Source organism: Schistocerca cancellata, chromosome 11 (genome assembly GCF_023864275.1).
Source record: "Schistocerca cancellata isolate TAMUIC-IGC-003103 chromosome 11, iqSchCanc2.1, whole genome shotgun sequence".
NCBI lineage: Eukaryota > Metazoa > Arthropoda > Insecta > Orthoptera > Acrididae > Schistocerca > Schistocerca cancellata.
Window position 1 is genome coordinate 44,398,481 of NC_064636.1, and position 25,380 is coordinate 44,423,860.

Sequence of the window (25,380 nt, forward strand, 5' to 3'; positions counted from 1 at the left end):
CACGAGTACAACATTTCCCAGTTGTGCTCCGGACAGATCTTGACTCCAAAAACTGACACTTCTGTGCACGGTTCGCCCCGCCGGGTGGCGTTGACAGTGGCGGCGCTCCCCTGGCTGGGCCGCTTGTTCTCATGTTTCCTTTTCCTTCTCTGTCTCTTGCTCTCTGCTGCTCATGCCGTGTGTTAACTTGGTGCCTTTGCTCCCCCGACAAGCTGCGGACGAGTACGATAAGCACTCAAGTTCCAGCTCTGCCTCAATCCCAGGTTGGTGCCCATAAAAAAAGAACCAAACAGGTCGCGGCCGACCGTTGTTTCTTACTACCAGTACTCTTGTTGTTGTTGTTGTTACTGTTGATGTGCTGTTGTTTTTGTCACTGTTGTGGTTGTGCAGTATGTGTTGTTCCCGTTGCTGTCTACTGCGCTTCTCTGTGATGACAAATTACAGAAATGGGGTATGGGGGGATATAATGTGATCCTCAGCAAGAGGAATTAGTTCACTGCAGTGTCAATAACCTTTAGGGAGATCAGTTAAACCACTGTCACAGAAACCTCGATTGTCGTCATATTTGAGCTACTTAGCACAGTCGTTTTCGGCAACCTGTGTAGTAAGTTAATATGATACTGTAAAGTTGTCGGTGAAATACAAATCACTGCAGTACTAAATGTAATGATGTAAGTACTGAGTGAGGCTTTGAATGGCAGGTCGGCACAAAAACAAGACTGGACCTGCAGCCATCAAACAGTGTGTTTCCTTGGACCCAAACAGTCAGAGAGAGGAGACGAAACAAAAAGGGGGGGGGGGGGGAATGCACTTACCTGGCACTGCAGTCCTACTAATGCAATATAGCTATTTATTTATTTTTATTAAAAATGTATGGAGGAAGTACATAGTTCCAAAGGTTAGCTGCGATTCAGTATTTTTTTGAAGGACATTGTGGTCACCTTTTGACATAAAAGCTATTTATTCAAAAAGTGCACTACCGACACTGCAATTATGGCCATTATCAATTGGAGTACTGTGAAAATTGTGCTTCAAGGGATGCCAAACTTTAAAAAAAAAAATGTGACAGGTATATACTATGATCAGCCGAAACATTATAACCACCCGCCGAAACATTATAACCACCCACTTAATAGCTTGTCTGTCTGTCTTTGGAACAAAATACATCACTGATTCTGCATATCAGGGATCCGACAGTTTGTTGGTAGGTTTTTGGAGATATGTGGCATTAGATGTCTATGCATAAGTCACATGATTCACTTAAATAAAGGGTCCTGATTTGTGTACGCTGCTATGGTTCCACAGGATTTTACATCAGGCGAATTTGGTCACTGCAACATCAACTTGAGTTCACTGTAATGCTCAAACCACTATAGCACGTTTCTCGATTAAGACACGAACGGTTATACTGCTTAAAGATGACATCGCCATCGAGAAAGATATTGAGTGTGAAGGGCTGCAGGTGGTTTGCAGCTCTCAGCATGCCTTCGATTACCACCATAGGTCCCGTGCAAGAGCAAGAGAATGTCTCCCATAGCATCGTAATGCTCCCAGCAGCTTGCGTCTCTGGCATGCTGCACATTTTGAGCTGCCGTTCACCTCAATGATGGCGTTTGTGGATACAACCGTTGACCTAGTGCTGCAAAAATGTGATTCGCTCAAAGGGCTGACATATTAGCATTGATTGACAGTTGAATCCTGATGGTCCTCAACTGCAATCGTAACTGAAGATGATGTTGGGTCAACGTTTGAAAACATAGGGGTGGTCTGCTGTGGTGCTCCATGTTCAACAATGCATGATGAACGGTGCGCTCTGAAACATCGGTGCATGCACCAGTATCTGCTCTTTAGGCAGAGATTCCACAGCTTACCACCTATCCTGCTTTACAGCAGTCAAGCCTCCAAACCCCACATTCTGTGAAGAGTCGTGGACATCCAACCATTTAGTGCCTAGTGGTAGTTTCACTGTCCTTCTACCTTTTTCTCTAGATCCACATGATAGCACCATGTGAACATTCGACCAGATTCGTCGTTTTCGAGATACTCGTTCACTGGCTCTGCGTAATAATAAAAAACTTTTTTTTAACTTTGATAGCTGATCTTTATAGATTTTTATGAGCTGCATCCAAATCTAGCCTTAGTCTCTTTGTATCACCTACAATTTTCGAGCAATATGCTTTTTACTATATAGTATAAAAATCTTATGCTATACGGTAAACAGGGAAATTAATGAAATGCTTTGTTACAACATAAGCATGGTTTGTATTTACAGTAAGCTACTTAAAACAATGATATATGTAAATAGAAGTTTCACTTGTCAGCTGGAATTGGTTTGTATTTTCTTACTCTTTTTTTTCTTTGAAGCTTCTTGTCTAGCTTTTTCTACGATGAGTCACTTGCTGAACTTCTGGATGAAGTGACCAACAGTAGTCCCCCATCATGTTGGTGTTCCAGCGGCCTTGGTAGTGTTTTTCCATCACTTTAATGTCCTGGTGAAAATGCTCTCCTTGCTCCTCACTAACATCTTCCATATTGTCTGGGAAGTAATCAAGGCAACTGTTCAAAAAGTAAACTTTCAGGCTCATTAAGCATCCTAAAGTTTTAAACTTCTTTAACATTGTAGCTATAATAGAAACATATTCTGGGTCTTTTTCATGTCCTAAGAACTTTGTAACAACTTGCTTGAATGATACCCATACTTCTTTCTCATTTAAGGTCACTGTGGATTCAAAGTTAACATCATACATCAATTTTCTAATGTCAGGTCCAATAAAGACACCGTATTGCAGTTTAGTTTCTGAAAGACGTGGAAACTTATGGCACAGATACTTGAAACATGGTCAAACTTTAGGCAAACCCTTTACAAACTGTTTCATTAGGCCAAACTTTATATGTAGAGGTGGTAGGATCTAGAAGGTTTTTGCGTAGAATGTTCTTCTCACCAGGTTTTGAAGACTCCTTCGCAGGCCAGTTCTTCCTGCTCCAGTTTTTATCCCTAGCCCTACTGTCCCATTCATGCGAGAAACATGGAAATTTGGTAAAGCCACCTTGCTGACCAAGGAGCATGCATGTTACTTTTAGATTGCCACATATCATCCAACCATGAGCAGAACAGCCTATTTTATTTAGCACTATTTCTAGGTTTTCATAGCTTCCTTTCATATGTACAGAATGTCCAACAGGTATAGATTCATTACCCCTCCTTTTAACATTATTTTAACTATATAAAAGCTGTTAAATTCTTTAAAAAACTGCTTAAATGGTTGGCGATACAGATTTTAAGTATCATATTTGGATTTCCCACCCTAAAAAACAAAGAATAAGGTATTTTCAGCAAAAAAGTTATTCCATCGTTGGCCTGTGTAATCTGCCATTTGTCAGAGTCACTCCCAATGGATTTCCCCATTTGTAGCCTGTATCTTCTCTAGGATGATCCCCCATCCATGTCTGCTCCACTCACATGCCTCTATTACTGTATCACACGTCTGCAGTGTCACAAGGTGGCAGCCAACATAGTGGCGGTCAGTGGTCATAATGTTTTGGCTAATCAGTGTATGCTTGTTGTATGCTGGGTATTAAGTGTTACCAAGATTTGTTACCATTAAATATCCATCACATATACATGTACGTATATACATGTCAGATATTTTTTAAAATTTGACATCTCCTGAACCACAATTTTCAGAATACTCCAATACACAGTGGTCATACATTTCAGTAGTACATTTTATGAATAAATAATTGTAGTCAAAGGTGACACTGTCCTTTAAAATATTTTACTTGACTGTGCACCCCAGCCACAGAAAGTTAATCAGTATTCAGTACTGTTCACGTGCCTGTCACCTGCTCAACACACTCATCTATGCTGCATGTTGTAAGTCACCAACAATGAAATGGGCTTCCCTTTTCCCTTCTTATTTCTCTTTCGATGCCATGTACTCTTTTTAATTACAAACAATAAATAAGTGCAAAGCGACTGCTTCAGACTCTACTGTTGATGTATTTTCCCGACCTGGCACTTTTCTTTCTTCATGTGCTTTTAACATTTTCCACAAAGACAGAATCTGTGCAGTCTATCATCTCCAGTTCTAAGTGGTAGCAGAATAGCATTTGTTCTCTGAAACGATAAAAGCTGTTTTCACAGACATGTGTATGTCACATGCAAATTACTTAGAAAAATTTCTGTTTATGGATATACAGGGTGGCTCGTAAGTTTGCACAGAAATCAAAGTACCCATTAGTGCTGTCAAAATATAAGAACATTTGAGCAGGAACAGACAGCTTACAATGTAAAGTAATACCAAGACATCATGGAACACACTTTGCTGAACCTAATACAAGTCACACAGTCAGTACCGTCACATGTATTCCAAAATTTGGCCTGAATCCGAGCTGATCTTTCCCAAGGCTGGCTTGTATGAATGTTACTTCACCAACATCTGGTTATATGTTATGGAGTGCAATGTTTACTATTAAATCAGCTTCAGAATGTGTGTGGAAACCTGATACATCTAAGTGCAGATGCACCTAGCACATTACGTATGCATGTTTCTGAGTTACATGCACATACTGATCTCTTGAAAAAATGGCAATTGAGTCTAAAATCAGCTGCTTGCGTAGCTCATACAGGCATCTAATTATTACAGATAAACAAACAAAACAAAAGAGATTCCACTTAACAACTTTGTAGAGGCCATGGATACATTTACGGTAAAACAAATTGTTCTGTTCAATATTTGGAGATGCTCAAAACTGATTCTTGCCAATATTAAACATCCCCTTGCAAGTGAAAAAGCAAATGACATTGTAACAGATGGACATTAAGATTTTTCTCCACGTATCAAGTGTTTGGCAAACAATAATATAGCAAGATAGAGAGTGCAGAAACTGCATTCATTATTACTCTTCTATTTATGTTGAGTGCAACAACGTGTACAAGAATTACCAATCTTGGAATGGTATTATTATTTTCAGACATATGTATAACCTTATACTGGAAACAGCACACTGTATTTTGATTGTTTGAGGTAGCACATCATTAGCTTCATTTCTGACATGCTCAATTACATGAGCATATTGTCATGTGCTATTTCCAGCACAGACACATAGTTCTAAAGATAAACTTTTTGAAGCTTAAAACTGTTTTACCACTTTCAACTGTTTGGAAAGTTTAAAAGTAGTATTTCTTTAATAGTTATCTGTGCCTATCAAGCGATTTCAATGCATCATCATGATCAAGAACTAAAAATGAAAAGCTCCATTCACACTTCACACCACTGGAGTAAGATAGGAGTGTATATAAAGAAAAGTGACCATTTATCACTTTTTTGGCATTAACACAATGTGTGCTCACCATATTCACTACAGTGATCGCTCAGTTTATGTAGTCGATGATGCAGTACTTGAAATTTGTTTGCAATTCCATGTTATTCAAATGACGGTGATGCGTAGATGGAGCTTTCATATTTTAATCACCTGATAATGGATACATGCCAAAATTAGCTGATAATGTAAAAGTGAATAAATAAAAATCCATTTCAAAAAATGTAGGAAGCCAAAGATGGCAAAATGATTTTAACATTAAAAAATTCTGAAGCTCTTTGTTGCAATCAAGATGGATAATGGCTATTTTTCAGTATCCTTGGGTTTCCAGTAGGTTCTTGCTGTTGTGTTTTCACTTAGAAAGTGTAGCTTGAAATTTTATTAGTTTAGGCTGACAGTTGGACTCTTGCATGTGTGCAACAATGGCAGTGGTTTAGTTTGGAGTTCTGTATATTTTTAAACAAGAAATGTCTGGAAACCCAAGAAGAATGTGAAAGCTGAGCTATTTCATGCATGCTCAAATCTATGAGGTGTCCCATAGGAACCAAATGGCATTCCTGCTGTGAGACATTCAAATCTCACCAAGCAATAGATCCTCACGTGTAACTTGATGTGCAAACTTGTTTCTTTCCTTGCTTAACTAACAAATTCCCTGTTATCATGTTTTCTGTATGTTTTTATTTTTCTGCTCCCTAGTGTTTGGCTCTTCATTTATAGCATTATTCTGTCTCATTGAGTACCAGAGTGACAGCCTTCATGGGCTAGTGGCTAACTTGACTAGTTAATAATGTCAAGATTTACAGGTATGTTTGTGTTAAGATCTGGAATGGGATCTACTCACCCTTGTGATAAGAGCTTTCTAATTTAATATGAAACAGGAAATTTCTGGATGGAATACAAATCGTGGAAGAAGTGTAGGTGATCACTCCCTGAAAAGTTGAGTGACTCACAGGCACATAAACAAAACAGAAAAAATTTGCTGAGGTTTTGGAGAAATTCCTTCCCAAGAACTCTTTCTTCCAACCCTCTCCCTCTTTACTCAGCAAAACTCCTCACCACAATCAAGCTGGTCAGTGTAGATGTCAGAGGTTCGGGAAAACCAGCTTTTCATGGATATTGCAGTCAACTGGGACAATGTAACCGAGCAATTGTATGTGCATGTTCTGTTTACTAGCTCAAAAGGACATTGCTTGTACGCTTAGCAATGTTTTAAAATTTTATATGCCTGTCAAGCATCCAATGCCTCAACTATACAGTGAATTACCTGTACAACTTTCATTATTTGTATTCTTGAAGAAATAAGCAGCGGCACTGACACACAAACTGTTAAATTGGTATTGTAGCATCAAAAGAGATTGCACAGGCCAGGATTCATGTTAATGCAAGAAAAGCAGGAAATAAACACCTACAGTGGGGCTCACTACTTCTGCAGAGGACTGGGAAAACCCAATTTTTATCTGTCTTTGTCATCACAGAGAACTGTGTTGTTGTTTTTCGTACTTTGTCCGTATGGCTTTTATTGTGTTATCTTCTATTGTTTTTGTGAAGTAGATACATTTAAGTTATTCTTTACTGTTTTTATTAGGTTACAGTGTGTGATCTTTTTAAATCCTCTGAACTTACTACTATTCTTTATTTATTCTTTTTCTTCTATCATTTTAAACTGTAACTTTGCAACTATGCTATAGTATCTTCTCCAGTGCTGAGAAGAGAATATATTTCTCAATTCAGTCAGCAACAGGTAATTCTGATGCATCAGTAATAGCTGTTCATGTTCACTAGGAACCTCTCAATCATGTCCTTACTTCCAGTTACTCTCAGTTTCTCGAGTTTTAACTTCTGCTGCTCTGAAAGTGTTAACCGTTTTCCATGTTGTTGTCATTTCAGATGATTCTTACCTAAGGAGTGATACGAAGCCGCCAAAACTAGGAAAAGGTTAGGAGAAATTTTGCTAGGAAACGCCTCCGAGCTTTCCTAGTAGTCGGCACATTTTGTGCAGCTTTCCTGTTATGCAAAAGTGTAAAATGACAGTCACAGTCAGTCTCGTCACACAGTTTTTGTGAAGAAAAGAAACAAAAAGTGTGTGTTGGGGGGAGGTGGGAGGATGGGGAGAGCAAGCAGGGGGGGGAGGGATGAACCGACAGGCTTCAAATTCCCTAATATGAATTGTTTGCTGCTGACCAGTAGATGGCTGAAGGGCATTTGTAACAGATGAGCAATCATAAACTCCCTCTGCCAGGCACTTAAATGTGGTTTGCAGAGCATCCATGTAGATGCAGAAACAGATGAACTCAAGTTCGTTGGCTGCAAAACATAATCTCACTACACTTTTGATTTGGGTCTAGTGCTGATTGAGATAAATAAAAGATGGAGTTACTGCTACAGTTGATTCCAAGATGAAACCACTCTTTGAGCCTTCTGTTTCACTGTCACTAATTAGGAAATCACTAGCGATGACAAGACATATGTAGAGAAACACTTTTTCCCAGTAAGATTCATCAGCATTATTGTATGTAATGATCTTTTTCCACAATAACAGCTGCAATTACAATGCGATCTTGTTCGCTGGCCCACTTTGATTTTCTTCATACGTATAGAATCTGAACATCAGTGCCCAGACATCAATTTCCTAAAGCAGTACAATGCAGTTACTAAAAAAGCCTAAAAGAATTGTATTTGGAGATCAAAATATTTCAAAGCAATATTAAGTACAAAAATTTCAAGTTCCCAGTATAATTGCTGATAACTGAATGAGTATAATAAAAGTCTTGTAATTGGAAAATCTTCCTAGTGACACCTTTTTTACTTTTATTTAAATTCCATAAAGACTAATAAATAGAAATGTTTAAGACAAATACTGAAATATATTGTTTAATAAATGTTACACCCTCAGCCAAGCGGTGTAACAGGTAATGATGGAAATCACACATTACAGTAACAACTGTTTGTTTATTGACCATGAACTAAACTCAATAATACAGCTTTAGAAGACAAAGGTCCACACCCGAGTAGAACTGAAAGATCCATCTATGACAATGCGTAGCAGGTGCCCGCTGTGACGAAGTCCATAATCGTCAGTAGTGGTGAAGAGTCGGGAGGTGCTGATGATCATAGGCAGCACTGTGCCACATGGCTGTGGACTCATTAGCTGTCAAAATGCAAGTTCGGTCTTCAGTAGTGACTGACGGACATCCATCAGCTGATGACCCTGGCAAAGGCAGGCACTGTCTGACGGGTAGTGGCAGCAGCGGCCATTGAGGTCTGAAGAGTTGACTTGTTGGCGGCTGACAGTCAGTCTGGAGCTCAGATTGGATTTCGCAATCGAGTGTCTAAGCAGCAACCTATGTACCCATCCGTGGATGAATACAGGTACGGTGTCATGTGAATATGCAACCACACAGAAGCAAAAAGGTGTCTGTGACTGCAACACTGTTTACCGTGACCTGTATGCCGTGTATTGGCACAGCTTGAACCCCCAGACGTTCACACATCATTTTTGAATCTCTCTGCTTGTTGTCAGAGGCTGCAGTCATGGCTATACAGGGTGAGTCACCTAACATTACCGCTGGATATATTTCGTAAACCACATCAAATACTGACGAACCGATTCCACAGACCGAACGTGAGGAGAGGGGCTAGTGTAATTGTTTAATACAAACCATACAAAAATGCACGGAAGTATGTTTTTTAACACAAACCTACGTTTTTTTAAATGGAACCACGTTAGTTTTGTTAGCACATCTGAACATATAAACAAATACGTAATCAGTGCCGATTGTTGCATTGTAAACGTTAATTACATCCAGAGATATGGTAACCTAAAGTTGACGCTTGAGTACCGCTCCTCCGCTGTTCAATCGTGTGTATCGGAGAGCACTGCAACATACATCGCGTTTCTACAGAATGATCTGCCAATGTTGCTCGAAAATGTCCCACTGGAAACACGTCGACGTATGTGGTATCAGCATGATGGTGCACCTGCACATTCCGCAATTATCACTAGGCTGACCCTTGACAGGATGTTCGACGGGCGTTTCATAGGACATGGAGGACGCATAAATTGGCCAGCCTGTTCTCCTGATCTTACACCTCTGGACTTCTTTCTGTGGGGTACGTTAAAGGAGAATGTGTACCGTGATGTGCCTACAACCCCAGAGGATATGAAACAACGTATTGTGGCAGCCTACGATGACATTACACCAGATATACTGCGGCGTGTACGACATTCATTACACCAGAGACTGCAATTGTGTGCAGCAAATGATGGCCACCACATTGAACATCTACTGGCCTGACATGTTAGAACACACTCTATTCCACTCTGTAATTGAAAACGGAAACCACGTGTGTATGTGTACCTCACCCCTCATGGTAATGTACATGTGCGTCAGTGAAAGAAACCAATAAAAAGGTGTTAGCATGTGGACGTAATGTGCTGTTCCACTCTCTTCTGTACCCAAGGTCCATCACCGTTCCCTTTGGATCTCTACGTAATTCGGTGCTCTCTGATACACACGATCGAACAGCGGAGGAGTGGTACTCAAGCGTCAACTTTAGGTTAACATATCTCCGGATGTAATTAACATTTTACAATGCAACAAACGGCACTGATTACGTATTTGTTTATATGTTCAGATGTGCTAACAAAACTAACGGGGTTGCATTTAAAAAAATGTAGGTTTATGTTAAAAAACATACTTCCGTGCATTTTTGTATGGTTTGTGTTAAACAATTACACTAGCCCCTCTCCTCAGGTTCGGTCTGTGGAATCGACTCGTCAGTATTTGATGTGGTTTACGAAATATATCCAACGGTAACGTTAGGTGACTCACCCTGTATATGTGGAAAACCATGCCAGCTCTGGCAGTCAATAGTTTTTACTCCTGATGACAATGGTGGTGGTACTGATAGTGATCGAAAGCTCGTGTATTTTATTCAAACTGACGCCTCTTGAAAACCGAGAAGATTTTATTTAAATGTGAGATTCAAATGAAAGTAGAGAAAGTTTCTTCTAGCAACATTCAAACCACTGTCTTCACAATTACAAGACTTTCACAGTACACATTCAGTTACCACAATTATATCAATAAGCTTGAAATGTTTTGTACTTACAGCACTTGGTAATATTCAAATCTTCAGCGACGATTTTTCGAAGACTATTTTTAATTGTATCATAATACTTTAAGAAACTGATGTCTGGGCACTACCTACAAATCCTATAAAATGAAGAAAACCAAAGAGGGCAAATGATCAGTAAGTTGCTCTGGTTAACAGGATTAACTCGCCAGAAGTTTTGTTTCAACAACTATTTTATTTTTCTCTGAGGAGTCTCTCTAGCTAATCCTTCAGAACTAGTCCTTGTTACAGTGAAGAAATTTGACAATGTGAGTTCCACTGAGTCCCTGCTTGTTGTACTGAAATCTCTCATTTTTTTGGAGAGTCCTCGTCCAGTGTTTTAACCTCTCGTGAATGTTCAACATAAACAATACTTACGCCAAAAGAAAATTTGTGGCATTAGTGGTTGATATGGGGCAACGAATTTGCTATCATACACTACAGCTGAAGTTGAAAAAGCAAGCTATTACTCTTCACTTCCTTTCTTTTGTAATCTTGGATGAGTACATTTATTAGTAAAGCCTTATATAGAAATTGGTTTCATGAGGAAAATGGGGTAGTGTTGAGGCAGTGCTGTGATACTTGCCCCTCCCCCTCCCTCCATTCCCCGCCGCACACCCTCCCCCCTCCATCCTCATTCACCTGCTCTTCTTTCCTTACCTATGTTCCAGAATCTATAAGTATTGGAGAAAAACAGTGGTTTCTTATGTTGTTTAGAGCACCTGTGCAGGCATAGTTTGCCCAAGCCTAACATGTTGATGGAAGATGAAACACAGCTTACTAAAATGTGACCTTTGTCATAAACTGCCTAGGTTTGTCACAATTCTGGAGACAATTCGCAGCAAATTTGAAATGTATCTACCTTATAATGTAATATGGACCCCATATTGTCAGCAGCTTGGTGGATTGAGGGAGGTTGGGGGTGAGGTTTTGGGCAAGGATTTCTGTTGCATTAATAAGACTGAGAAACAATTGACTGTCGTTTCTAAGGGAAAACATTAGGTTCATAATACAAGCACCATGAAAGTTGCACAAAATGTGTTCGTTTGTTTGGAAGATTGTTTTCTGCATTTTTTTCCTGCATGAAGATGCGGTTTGCGCGTATGCATATTTCATTTGTCAAATTAAACATTTTTAAGTGGATGTCTTGCTTTTCCTGCAAATTCACATTGCGGAAGAACATTCCTACAATGCATGGATGTATTTTTTTTTTTTTTTTTCCTTCTTCACAGAAATTCTGAGATGAACTTTTATTTATCAATATTCTTCTTGTATCTGTGTAACTTTCTCTTCCTTTAATTTTCAGGGACTAAGATACATGTTTTAATGCAAATACAAATTAAACAAAGAAACTTAAACTTTCAAAATAAAATTTCTAAAAAACCTTACCCAGGTCTATTTACCAAGTTTTGCGAATAAATGCTGAACTGCAAAAGAAGTTGTGAAATATTTTTGTTTATGATTTAGACATTAGAAAACGTTTATTAGAACTTACAATAGAATAGTTAGTTATGTGTTTCTGTTAGTGATAGTATTGATATTTGTAGTTCTGGCATTTTCTTTTCTCTATATTAAAAAGCTGGGCAGGGCATGTCAAATAATAATAAGCTACAAGGTTTCACTCCATAATTCTTCATTTTACACAAATAAATTACTACAGTGACAGATAAAAAGACTGAATTCATCTCCTGAACAATAAGCAGCAACACATGGGACTTTGCCAGTTACCAGAACTAGAACTTTTCTCTTATACCTAAGACTCCAACTTAGAAGATGAACAAGGGGTAATCTTCTGAAAATATGGCACCTTTTAGACAGACCTTGTGGGCTGCAGACCAGAGGATGTCATATTAGTTAACCTCACTGGAAAACTGAACATAATCATTATTATATATTTTTTTAAGTTATCTGTCGGCTTCAGCCACAATGTTCAGTGATACTAATCATGTAATTACACACATTTTGAGAGGTTGTGCTCCCACCACCAGGCAAAACTTGTACAAGAATCTTACAAACTTACAGAATGGTTTTATTTGAACCTGGGATCTATAGATGTTAAGAATTTCTTGAATGATTCCATACCACCTGTCACAGTCAATTTTTTATAAACCTAAAATTGATGGTTACAAGCAGAGTGCAATCATTCAAAAAATTCAAACAACATGAATAAGAGTGAATAATAGCAATCCTGTCACACCATAAGATATTATGCCAGATTTCATTCAGTTTTATTCTGTTTGTAAGAGCATTGTACTGGTTTTTCCTGATGATGGGAGTATGATCTCCCAAAATTCCATTGTGTGTGATCTTGGTAGAACTACAACCTCTTGTTCAGTAAAAAAGAGTAAAATTAAAATAATAATTAATTTCTGATCTTTAATATTATAATGAGAACTCTTGGGTGGAATAAAAGCGATGAAATGAGTAAAGACAATCATATACATAAGGCACACAAAACTACACTCAGATACTTCATTGAAGCACTGTGGTGTGGAGTGTGTGTGTGTGTGGGGGGGGGGGGGGGGGGGGGGCATGCACAATCGCATACGCCTTGCCATTTGATGAAGAATGCCTGTTCGTACGTCAAGCTACATGTTAAATTTCTGGTTTATTTGGTTATTCATTTTCAGTGCCTCATCCTTCATGGTGAGTGGTTGTCTTCACTTATTCCATTCTTAAATTCCAGAAAAACTGAAAATAAACAAATGGAATAGTAGAGGGTAATGATTAAAGAAGGGATATCCATATTGGGAGATTTTCAGCAAGTGTGTTAATAGGTGGAAGTAATGTAAATTGTGAATCGACTTGTAGCAATAACATTGCCAACACTCTCTCTTGCCCTGCACTCCCTATTCATTGAATCTTTCTCTATTTAGTCTTTAGACTCAGAATATTCGTTCATGTGTTGCTGCTGGTTAAGAGGTCATCTTACATTTCTGTAATGTGAAATTGTGTTTTCTGCCTTTAGCTTAGTCTGTAGCTCTAATTTTCACTTTCATTTTTTAGAGATTGCAATAGCTTCTCTATTTCTGAAATGTGCATACACTAAAAAGATGTTTGTGGTGATATTACTTTAATTTTAAAGGTACATTTGTACTCTGTAGTGGTTTAAATGTATATATTAATACAGTTACGTAAAATTAAAAAGAAAGTGTGTTCAGAAAGTTATATAGTGCATAAAAGAAAGCTTCAGTCCATAACATACATCAATATCACCTCCCCACTCCTGCTTTCCAACCGAAAATAGAGTTCAATGGCATTCTTGCAAACTGATTGTATAAGCCAGCTGAAATACTGCTACATAAGATGTGGCTGTCTCTGAAATTATTTACATTCTTATCTCTATAATTATTTACATTCTTACCATCAAAATAGCAAAATTCAGATTTTCTCATTCCATTTCTTACAATCCTAGAAGTGTGTTCCTGTAATTCTTCCTTGTGCCACCTGTTGTTCCACATTTCTTATGCAGTCTAAGAGTTGTGGACTTAATTGTCACAGCAGACTCAGTTATAATCAGAAGTGTAGCCATTGGCTTCCAATATATATATATATATATATATATATATATATATATTTATTTAAAAACAAAGATGATGTGACTTACCAAATGAAAGTGCTGGCAGGTCGACAGACACACAAACAAACACAAACATACACACAAAATCCAAGCTTTCGCAACCAACGGTTGCCTCGTCAGGAAAGAGGGAAGGAGAAGGAAAGACAAAAGGATATGGGTTTTAAGGGAGAGGGTAAGGAGTCATTCCAATCCCGGGAGCGGAAAGTCTTTCCGCTCCCGGGACTGGAATGACTCCTTACCCTCTCCCTTAAAACCCACATCCTTTCGTCTTTCTCTCTCCTTCCCTCTTTCTTGATGAGGCAACAGTTTGTTGCGAAAGCTTGAATTTTGTGTGTATGTTTGTGTTCGTTTGTGTGTCTGTCGACCTGCCAGCACTTTCATTTGGTAAGTCACATCATCTTTGTTTTTAGACATATATATATATATATATATATATATATATATATATATATATATATATACTAGCAAAGAGATAGAGGGGCTGGCCAGTACTTACCTCAGCTCAGTACAGCCGATAGATACACATAAAACAGAACCAAAAATTACATTCCTAGCTTTCGGAACAGATGTTCCTTCATCAGGGAGGAGAGAGGGGAAAGAAAGGGAAGAAGGGAAAGGAGATTCAGTTACTCACAACCCAGGCTATGAAACAACAGGGAAAGGAAAATAGGGATGGTAGCAAGGATGGAGGCATGGTTGTCAGAGGGAAGAATATCTTTGGCTTCCCTCTGACAACCATGCCTCCATCCTTGCTACCATCCCTATTTTCCTTTCCCTGTTGTTTCATAGCCTGGGTTGTGAGTAACTGAATCTCCTTTCCCTTCTTCCCTTTCTTTCCACTCTCTCCTCCCTGATGAAGGAACATCTGTTCCGAAAGCTAGGAATGTAATTTTTGGTTCTGTTTTATGTGTATCTATCGGCTGTACTGAGCTGAGGTAAGTACTGGCCAGCCCCTCTATCTCTTTGCTAGTATTTGTTTCACATCATTGTATGAGATTTTCCATTAATCATATATATATATATATATATATATATATATATATATATATATGCCTTTACAAATGTCTGCTTGTGTCTGTGTATGTGTGGATGGATATGTGTGTGTGTGCGAGTGTAAACCTGTCCTTTTTCCCCCTAAGGTAAGTCTTTCCGCTCCCGGGATTGGAATGACTCCTTACCCTCTCCCTTAAAACCCAATCCTTTTGTCTTTCCTTCTCCTTCCCTCTTTCCTGACGAGGCAACCATTGGTTGCGAAAGCTAGAGTTTTGTGTGTATGTTTGTGTTTATTTGTGTGTCTATCGACCTGCCAGCGCTTTTGTTGGGTAAGTCTCATCATCTTTCTTTTTAAATATATTTTTCCCACGTGGAATGTTTCCCTCTATTATATATATATATATAATAGAGGGAAATATTCCACGTGGGAAAAATATATTTAAAAAGAAAGATGATGAGACTTACCCAACAAAAGCGCTGGCAGGTCGATAGACACACAAATAAACGTGGAATGTTTCCCTCTATTTTATATATATATATATATATATATATATATATATATATATATATATATATATATATATATATATAATAGAGGGAAATATTCCACGTGGAAATATCACTTTGCCACGAAGAAAAATGATCCTAATCCTACTCCTAATGATCCAACTCCCCAAGATACTATCCAAATTGAACCATGCCTGGAACAGTTCCGTCCTCCGTCCTCCGTCACAGCAGGACCCACCTCCTCTTCCTCAAAATCACCCTCTCCTAACCTTCCAGGAATTTCTGACTTCCAGCCTTGCCTCTCAATCCTTCTTAAAAAACCTTAATCCTACTCCCAACATCACCACTGCTGAAGCCCAGGCTATCCGTGATCTGAAGGCTGACCAATCCATCATCATTCTTCCGGCGGACAAGGGTTCCACGACTGTGGTACTTGATTGTCGGGAGTATGTGGCTGAGGGACTGCGTCAGCTTTCAGACAACACTACTTACAAAGTTTGCCATGGTAATCCCATTCCTGATGTCCAGGCGGAGCTTCAAGGAATCCTCAGAACCTTAGGCCTCCTACAAAACCTTTCACCTGACTCCATCAACCTCCTGACCCCACCAACACCCCGCACCCCTACCTTCTACCTTCTTCCCAAAATTCACAAACCTAGCTGGTTACCAAGCCCCCACAGAACGCATCTCTGCCTACGTAGATCAACACCTTCAACCCATTACATGCAGTCTCCCATCCTTCATCAAAGACACCAACCACTTTCTCGAACGCCTGGAATCCCTACCCAGTCTGTTACCCCCGGAAACCATCCTTGTAACCATTGATGCCACTTCCTTATACACAAATATTCCGCATGTCCAGGGCCTCGCTGCGATGGAGCACTTCCTTTCACGCCGATCACTTGCCGCCCTACCTAAAACCTCTTTCCTCATTACCTTAGCCAGCTTCATCCTGACCCACAACTTCTTCACTTTTGAAGGCCAGACATACCAACAATTAAAGGGAACAGCCATGGGTACCAGGGTGGCCCCCTCGTACGCCAACCTATTCATGGGTCGCTTAGAGGAAGCCTTCTTGGTTACCCAGGCCTGCCAACCCAAAGTTTGGTACAGATTTATTGATGACATTTTCATGATTTGGACTCACAGTGAAGAAGAACTCCAGAATTTCCTCTCCAACCTCAACTCCTTTGGTTCCATCAGATTCACCTGGTCCTACTCTAAATCCCATGCCACTTTCCTTGACGTTGACCTCCACCTGTCCAATGGCCAGCTTCACATGTCCGTCCACATCAAACCCACCAACAAGCAACAGTACCTCCATTATGACAGCTGCCACCCATTCCACATCAAACGGTCCCTTCCCTACAGCCTAGGTCTTCGTGGCAAACGAATCTGCTCCAGTCCGGAATCCTTGAACCATTACACCAACAACCTGAAAACAGCTTTTGCATCCTGCAACTACCCTCCCGACCTGGTACAGAAGCAAATAACCAGAGCCACTTCCTCATCTCCTCAAACCCGGAACCGTCCACAGAAGAACCCCAAAAGTGCCCCACTTGTGACAGGATACTTTATCCATCCCACATGAAATCCTCCCCACTCCACCAAGAGTGTCTTTCCGCCGTCCACCTAACCTTCGTAACCTCTTAGTTCATCCCTATGAAATCCCCAAACCACCTTCCCTACCCTCTGGCTCCTACCCCTGTAACCGCCCCCGGTGTAAAACCTGTCCCATGCACCCTCCCACCACCACCTATTCCAGTCCTGTAACCCGGAAGGTGTACACGATCAAAGGCAGAGCCACGTGTGAAAGCACCCACGTGATTTACCAACTGACCTGCCTACACTGTGAAGCGTTCTATGTGGGAATGACCAGCAACAAACTGTCCATTCGCATGAATGGACACAGGCAGACAGTGTTTGTTGGTAATGAGGATCACCCTGTGGCTAAACATGCCTTGGTGCACGGCCAGCACATCTTGGCACAGTGTTACATCGTCCGGGTTATCTGGATACTTCCCACTAACACCAACCTGTCAGAACTCCGGAGATGGGAACTTGCCCTTCAGCATATCCTCTCTTCTCGCTATCCGCCAGGCCTCAATCTCCGCTAATTTCTAATTTCAATCTGCCGCCGCTCATACCTCACCTGTCTTTCAACATCATCTTTGCCTCTGTACTTCCGTCCCGAGGCCCAAACTCTTTGCCTTTACAAATGTCTGCTTGTGTCTGTGTATATGCGGATGGATATGTGTGTGTGTGCGAGTGTATACCTGTCCTTTTTTCCCCCTAAGGTAAGTCTTTCCGCTCCCGGGATTGGAATGACTCCTTACCCTCTCCCTTAAAACCCAAATCCTTTCGTCTTTCCCTCTCCTTCCCTCTTTCTTGACGAGGCAACCGTTGGTTGCGAAAGCTAGAATTTTGTGTGTTTGTTTGTGTGTCTATCGACCTGCCAGCGCTTTTGTTTGGTAAGTCTCATCATCTTTCTATATATATAGAACTTGGTGTCATCATAATCATAGAGCAATTCTTCCCTCAATGTATTTATATCACCAAACATGGAACTGGAGCACACAATAGATAAGTAAAGTGCAATAATCAGATTTATTGTAACATAGCTCACCTTCCATTCATTGATTCAGTAACTGCCACATCAAAACATTTTAAAACTGAAGGCCAAGATGACTGCAAAGATAAACGAAAAGGAGTGGAGGCCTAATGTGTTGGATATGTATCAGTGAACTAGAAGATAGTCCAGTGCAGTCTTTTAATTCAAACATCAACTCAGCTGGCTACCATCAGTGTAGAGCTTTGTCCAGTGAGACAAGTGCAATATGTTTAGTAATGTATCTGCAGAAGAGAGGGAAAAGAATATCACCACAAAGTCGGCCCATGTGAACAGAAAGCCTAGTGTCCTAGATAAGACCAGTGTGGCATTACATTCTGCAGTTATTACTTCCTGAACACACTTAATACTGTAAAAAAGGCATGTGGATGTGCTAAATTAAATGTACATATAAAATGTTTTGACAGATGCAACATTTCAAATAACTAGCAACAATTAAAACTAATTTTTTTATTAGAAAAGTTTTGCTGTTGTATGTATTATCTAATCATTACAGTGATTCCATTCTGATTTGTGCATGCCAGAGGGATTAGTATTTTTACATGGCTTTTGACAAGTAATGGCTGGGGAAATAGTGAAATATGGCTTACTCTTTGGTTTTTGTGTGTGAATTAACTAATTCTTTTCCATTAACAACATTTTTACAGGGATGTATCCCATAAGTCAGTCTCCTCAGAGTTCAGCACAACAACAGTGGAAATAAGGGACTCTATAAGCCACTAATCATTCCTTCAGACCCATCTTTCCCTCATTTATCCCAATATTGTGTTGTAATTAATGTTTTCTTGTGTAGTTTAATGGGTGATGGACTCTTCCATTTTTTGTGCATCTGTTCTTTATTTCTTATCATGGGCGCAGAATTTTTTCTTCACTCGTTTTCTTGTCTCTCCTAATGCATTCTACGTATATATTTAGTCTGCTTTCCACTGAAGATTGGGGAAAAGTCTCTACTTAGCTGACATCGCATAGGAAAGTGGTTTTTATAACTAATTTCTTCTCAGGCTGCTCCGTTCAGCCTTTCTTGACCAACAATTTTTGTGGCATTCCTATTTAATCCCTCAATAGTTCCATTCACTCCAAGCTTTTCATATTATTCATCAGATGAACAAAATTATGTTACTGGAAACTCAATAATTATAAAAGAAGCAAGTAAATGTAACATTTAATGTCCCATCAACAATGGTCTCACATTAGTGTCGCATCTCTCTCTCTCTCTCTCTCTCTCTCTCTCTCTCTCTCTCTCTCTGTGTGTGTGTGTGTGTGTGTGTGTGTGTGTGTGTGTGTGTGTGTGTGGGGCAGGGGAGGGGGGGGGGGGGTAGGGATGGGGGATGCTTTACCATCTGGTAAGTAGAACATCTTTCTTCTTTGACTGCAGTTTCACTCAGGTATTCCCAAATACATACAGGATATTTCGAAATTAACACATGAACTCTTCAACTGTCAGATACAGCATTAGATTTTAAAATAAAAATACTCCTGCAAAATGCTGAATGATCCATTGTTTATGAGAAAAGTCCGGCAAATGCGCAATGTGGTAGCACTCTAAGATGGAGAGCATGATTTACACTTGTCTCAGGAGTTGCAAACACTAAGTCAGCTTGTTCTCATCACTGAATTAGTTCCAACCACTAAAATGTCAGAGTTTGAACTGAGCCAGTACCAATGATTTTTTTTTATTTCGTGAGTTTACCTTATTACTACATGTGAATTGAATTTATTATTGAACTTAAGCTTGCTGCCGAAGTGGCCGTGCGGTTAAAGGCGCTGCAGTCTGGAACCGCAAGACCGCTACGGTCGCAGGTTCGAATCCTGCCTCGAGCATGGATGTTTGTGATGTTCTTAGGTTAGTTAGGTTTAACTAGTTCTAAGTTCTAGGGGACTAATGACCTCAGCAGTTGAGTCCCATAGTGCTCAGAGCCATTTTTTTTTAACTTAAGCTTACTATCCATCACTCTTTGGTTGTGGTACATAAAAAATTATACACATAAAAGTTCAATATTACTGTAACTAGGGCAGTGTATCCTTTTAGAATGAAAGTATTTCCATGAACTGTTGTTCAAAATGGTTTCTATGGGCACCAGTACATATTTTAATAGGCCATTCACACAGACTGTTGTCGAAAGGAGGGGGAGTGTCTCTTTGGTCTTTCGGGGTGGCGTAGCTGCTCTCCCACGAAGCCATTTCGAGTCTGATTGTCAAGCGAAGGAGTCCATCAGAGGTGAGGGTGGTTGCAGCAAGACGGGTTTCAGTACAATTCTTTATTGAAGTATTGAGCTACAGGAGACACAGATATGTGCACTCGTCTGGTAGGCATGGCCTACCGATGGCCTGCTGCATTCCCAGGATCCCACGAAAAGCCCAGTGATGTCAAACCTTGGATCCCAAGGAGTGTGGCCGGTGGCTTCCTGGCAGAGGCTCTGTGACACAATATGCAGGCTGATGAGTTCTGTTGACAAACTCTTCCCTGCTGGGTCATCATTGTGCCTGTCTATTGATAGTGTCTTTCGGGCCGAGTTGTTTTGCTGTCTGGCAGCGGTGGAATGCACTGGCGATGGTGCAAGGCTGTGTCTTCACCTACTTACATGAGTCTTGCCACAAGTTGATGTAATCCCAGAGCAGGTTAGCAGGTTGGGCAAGTCATAAGCCATATGCCTTTTGGGATGTTGTCGGATCACCGTGCCTCGACATTCACCTATGTCACGGTATGCCATCTGCACTGCGATAGTAGTTTCAAAAGTCGAAAAACGTGAGAGGGTATCTTTTGTAATGTATCAGCACCAGTGGTTATCCTGCCTAGATGAATGCTCTCAAAACTGTTAATGTTAAACATATGTGTTCTGTACACAAAGCGATGTTAACTGTAAACATTTTTTTAAAAATAATTTTCCTTAGCTATACATAGCTCTCCATCCTGCAGTGCTGCCACATCACATACCTCGTAAGAATTTTCGTCAAAAGTGATGTATCATACAACATTTTGAAGGATGGCATTTTGGTTGTAAAATCCAATGCACATTGCATATTGAAGAGTTTGAGTAGAGCTCTACAGAAAACCTTCCCCTGTAACCCAAATTGTGCTGGTACAGAGGTTACAAGTTGGTTAGGAACTGATAAATATGAGTGAACATTTTTGTGGTATATTAAAAGTTCTTGAATGGAAATGATCATGTTACAGAATACCATTACACAATACTGCAGAATGGCATCTATAATATGACCCTCATGGAAGACTTAGCAACAGATACTTGACCATTTTGCTCTTTGTCAGCCTATTGTGATGTAATATGTGGTAAGATACTTGGTGAAGAACTGAAAGCATGTATTAAATAACATTAGCAGACATTCTCATATTTTATGTGGTCTAAGGTAATGACAAATCTAATGTATATTGTGAGACATTTATGCCGCCTATAAGTGTAACTTCATCTTCAAAGTATGTGTAATCGTCTCTGTTAAACAAGTTCCAACTCCAGTCCCTTTCAAAATATTTCTATTCTTTATGACCCATGTTCTGTCAGTTTTCCTTATGTGAGCTAAGCAGTCTGTCACGTGTCACTAAATATTATGTTGCTCATGGTTTGAAGCTTAACTGTGCATTTTTGTCATCTACATTTTTGTTCAAACTGCATGTAAATTTTTTCTGTAGCTTGAAGCTATAAAATGGCAGTTCTATATACAAATTAACACCTACATGGTTGCCAACTGGGTTTCATCTATGGAAAAGTTAAATGAAAACCCTCTTATTCTCATAGACAACAGGCACAGACATACAGTTTCCAGAGTTCAGTATTACAGTTAACAGCATCTGCACATAAGATACAAAATATGGTCACTATGCTATAGAGGTCATGAAAACATATCATCATTTAAATCATGCATTTATGACTAGAATAGACTAGCCATGCAATCGAACAATCTGAGTATTTAGAAGGGAGCAATTTTGCTTGTAAGTGAAAGTAATATAGAAATTAGGTTTTTTGCTAGAGTAAATCTACCACTAATGTATACAACAAAGGAAGGGATATAAGATTTAGTAGTTTTTTGACAATGGATCATGTCCATGACCTCTCACTATGTTTTGTAACACGTCACTTGAGAAACATAGAAAAAGGAAAGTTTCTTATACCAGTAAGAGATGACAGTATGCATAGGAAAGGTTCTCACAGTCAGAAGATGATGCCATGCCGCTGTTCCCATATCTGTTCAAACAGTTTTGATACTATATAACTTGTCTCTTGGGCCACAGCGAGACTTCCATGTGGCATGCAGTAAATATCCTTGGTGTCCGTTAAATTTATTATAAATAATTTGAAAATTTATTGTGCAGTGCCAGTATAAAGTTCTGCTTGAAAATTGGGCACAAAATCAAATTTATATGGGGACTCCAAAGGCATGTCATAAATTGACATTTATAGTAATAACTTTAAGAGAGTCCCATGTATTTCCTAGATGCAATGTGAAAGGAGGCATTGGCATGTAGAGACAAGTTAAATTGCAAATAAAGAAATGTGGAAACTGTGCAACAGGAACAGATAAAATAGTGGTACCACCTGCGTATTTCTGATCACAGATGTGAAAGATGTAGTGCACAGGTAACTGTATTCCACTGGAATGTCAAGAATGTTCTGCTTGTGCTTTGCATCTGCTTACTTTGCTTGCTTTTGGACTTCAGTCCCTTGTCATGCCTCTCGTCATCCTTTTTGTGTTGTCTGTGTTGTCAATGTACTAACACCTGGGGTCACTCCCCTCCATTTCTTGTGCTCCTGCAGACAAATCCGTGTCTTTTGAGAAGTCTGTGTCCTTCTCCGATGAACCACCCGACATGAATTCCCCGAAGCAGCATTCACCACAACATTCTGGTGAGTACAGTCAGAAATTTCTTCATTATTCTTGCTACAATTTTGTTGAATCAAAGGCCCCACATCTGTGTTTTTTATAATAGCTGTCACCAATATTATTCCTCGATGGTAAGATCTATAGATGTTCATTGCATCTATTAATTTGCTTCTTGCATGCACAGTAATATAAACAGACTATAAACTGTGGTTTATACTGAAATGAACACAAGGGAACAAAATTCAGGTGAACAAGCATTCTTTCAGATGTAAATGGGTGAGAAAACTCAAATGAGCAACATTTGGTCATGTTTGGTTAACATCCACATTCATACTTTGCTAACCAATATGATGTGCGTGATGGATGTACTTCTCATTGCACCAGTTAGTAGGGCTTCATCCCAATCTATTCACATATTGAGTGCAGGAAGAATGATAGTTTAAATGTCTCTCTGCATACTGGAAATACTCTAACATTGTACTCACAATCCGCAAAGGACTGATATATAGGGGTTTGCAGTGCATTCCTAGAATCATGATGCAATGCTGGTTCTTTAAACAATGAAAACAGACTTTCGTGGAGTAGTTGGTGTCTTATCTTCAAGTGTCTGCCACTTCAGATTTTTCAGTGTCTCCATGGCACTCTCCAGTGGGTCAAACAAATGTGCTGGCCTTCTTTGTGTATATTTAATATCCCCGATTAGTCCTTTGGTACAGGTCCCATACATTTGAGCAAATTCTAGGATGGGTCAGATGTATATTTTATAAGCAATCTCCTTTGTAGATTGACTGCATTTCCCTAGTATCCTATGAATGAATGATAGTCAGGCACTGCTTTACCTGGAACTAAGCCTATGTGATCCTTCTATTTCATATTCCTACAAACTGTTACGGCCAGGTATTTGTTTAAGTTTATGAATTTCAGTTGAGGCTCTTTGATGTCAGAGGAAATTACTTTTTTTTTTGTTTTGTGAAGTACACAATTTACCACTTCTGAACATTTAAAACAAGTTGTCAATCTTGGTGTCACTTTGTAGTCTTATCAAGATCTGATGAATTACTTGTTCATCCTTTTTTCAAACAGTACTTCATTACAGATAACCACACCACTTACAAAAAGTCTATGGTTATTATTAAATTGTCTGTAAAGTCATTAATCTACCACATGAACAGCAAGTGTGTCAACACATTTCCGTAAGGCAACCTGAAGTTACTTATTTACATTTGTCTGTGACTCTCCATCTAAAATAACATCCTGTATGCTCCCTACCAAGAAATCCTCAATACAGTCAAAAATTTTGTGTAGTGCTCCATACAGTCATACTTTTGACAATAAGTGTGGGTGTGATGCTGACTGATATGCTTTTCGTAAGTCCCAAAATTTTGCATCTACATGACTCCCAAGATCCATGGCTTTCATGATATCATGTGAGAAAATTGTAAGTTGTGTTTCATACAATGTATATTTTGGGAATCTGTGCTGGTTAGCATTTTTTGCATTCAAACTGGGGAGTGAGAAAGGAGGCCAAAGCTCAGAAAAAGGTGAAAAGCAAAATGAGTAGTTAAGATGATGATGATTAGTGTTTTAGGGCACACAACAACGAGGTTATCAGCACCCGGAGTAGTTAAGATTAGGGCATTTGTCTCCATTTGTTAAAAATCAGCATGTAAGTGTTAACCTTTCTACAGCTGAAATTATTCTTCAGCAGTCAGTGTCCTGTTCTGCAACTTCCACTCAGTTGCATTCAGCAGCCAGCAACAATTGTACCCTGACATCCAAGGTGCGTTCCATAAGTAATGAGACCAAATTCATAAAAAATCTTTTACTGAATATATTCATACAAATAATCAAAAATTTTCAACATAGCACCCTCTTGTGTCTATCTTTGCAGTTACACTGCAACCAGTGTAGGGAATTTCTTTCATGTAGTCAAGCCAATTTTTTACAGCAATCTCATAGCCGAGAATGCAAGGTCAGATTACATTTTCCACTTACAATACTTAATGAACTTACACATTATACTGTTCAGACCTGACATAACACACCTACAAACAATAGTAACAGCACGTAATCCTATGCATAAAAAACAAGAACAAAGAAAATCAAAGCAGGCAACAAAGAAAATCAAAGCAAACAGCCATACCAGATAGCTACTGGGCCATTATTGTAGTTTCGCTGTGATAGGCAACTGTGAAGTAACACATCCCGTGTAATGGGATAAATGCATGGCTTAATGACGTGCCTCTCATGTAAATCTCTCTCCACTATTTTCTTCATAGTTGTCAATTCTGAATTTCTTCATAGCTGTCAATTCTGAAGTAATTATCAACTGAATGTAGCAAAGCACTACGGTGTAGGATGGATATTTGCATTGATGCATGCTTTGCTGTATGCCTGA

At 39.4% G+C, this 25,380-nt stretch overlaps 1 protein-coding gene across 1 annotated transcript in view; it reads left to right on the top strand.

Moving 5' to 3' along the window:
- LOC126108511 (coiled-coil domain-containing protein AGAP005037) overlaps positions 1–25,380 on the top strand; it is a 249,741-nt gene that overhangs the window by 87,939 nt on the left and 136,422 nt on the right. Inside the window, exons 5-7 of the mRNA XM_049913778.1 lie at positions 213–263; positions 7,210–7,257; positions 22,916–23,005. Coding sequence (XP_049769735.1) covers positions 213–263; positions 7,210–7,257; positions 22,916–23,005 — 189 coding nt within the window. The remainder of the gene's footprint in view (positions 1–212; positions 264–7,209; positions 7,258–22,915; positions 23,006–25,380) is intronic.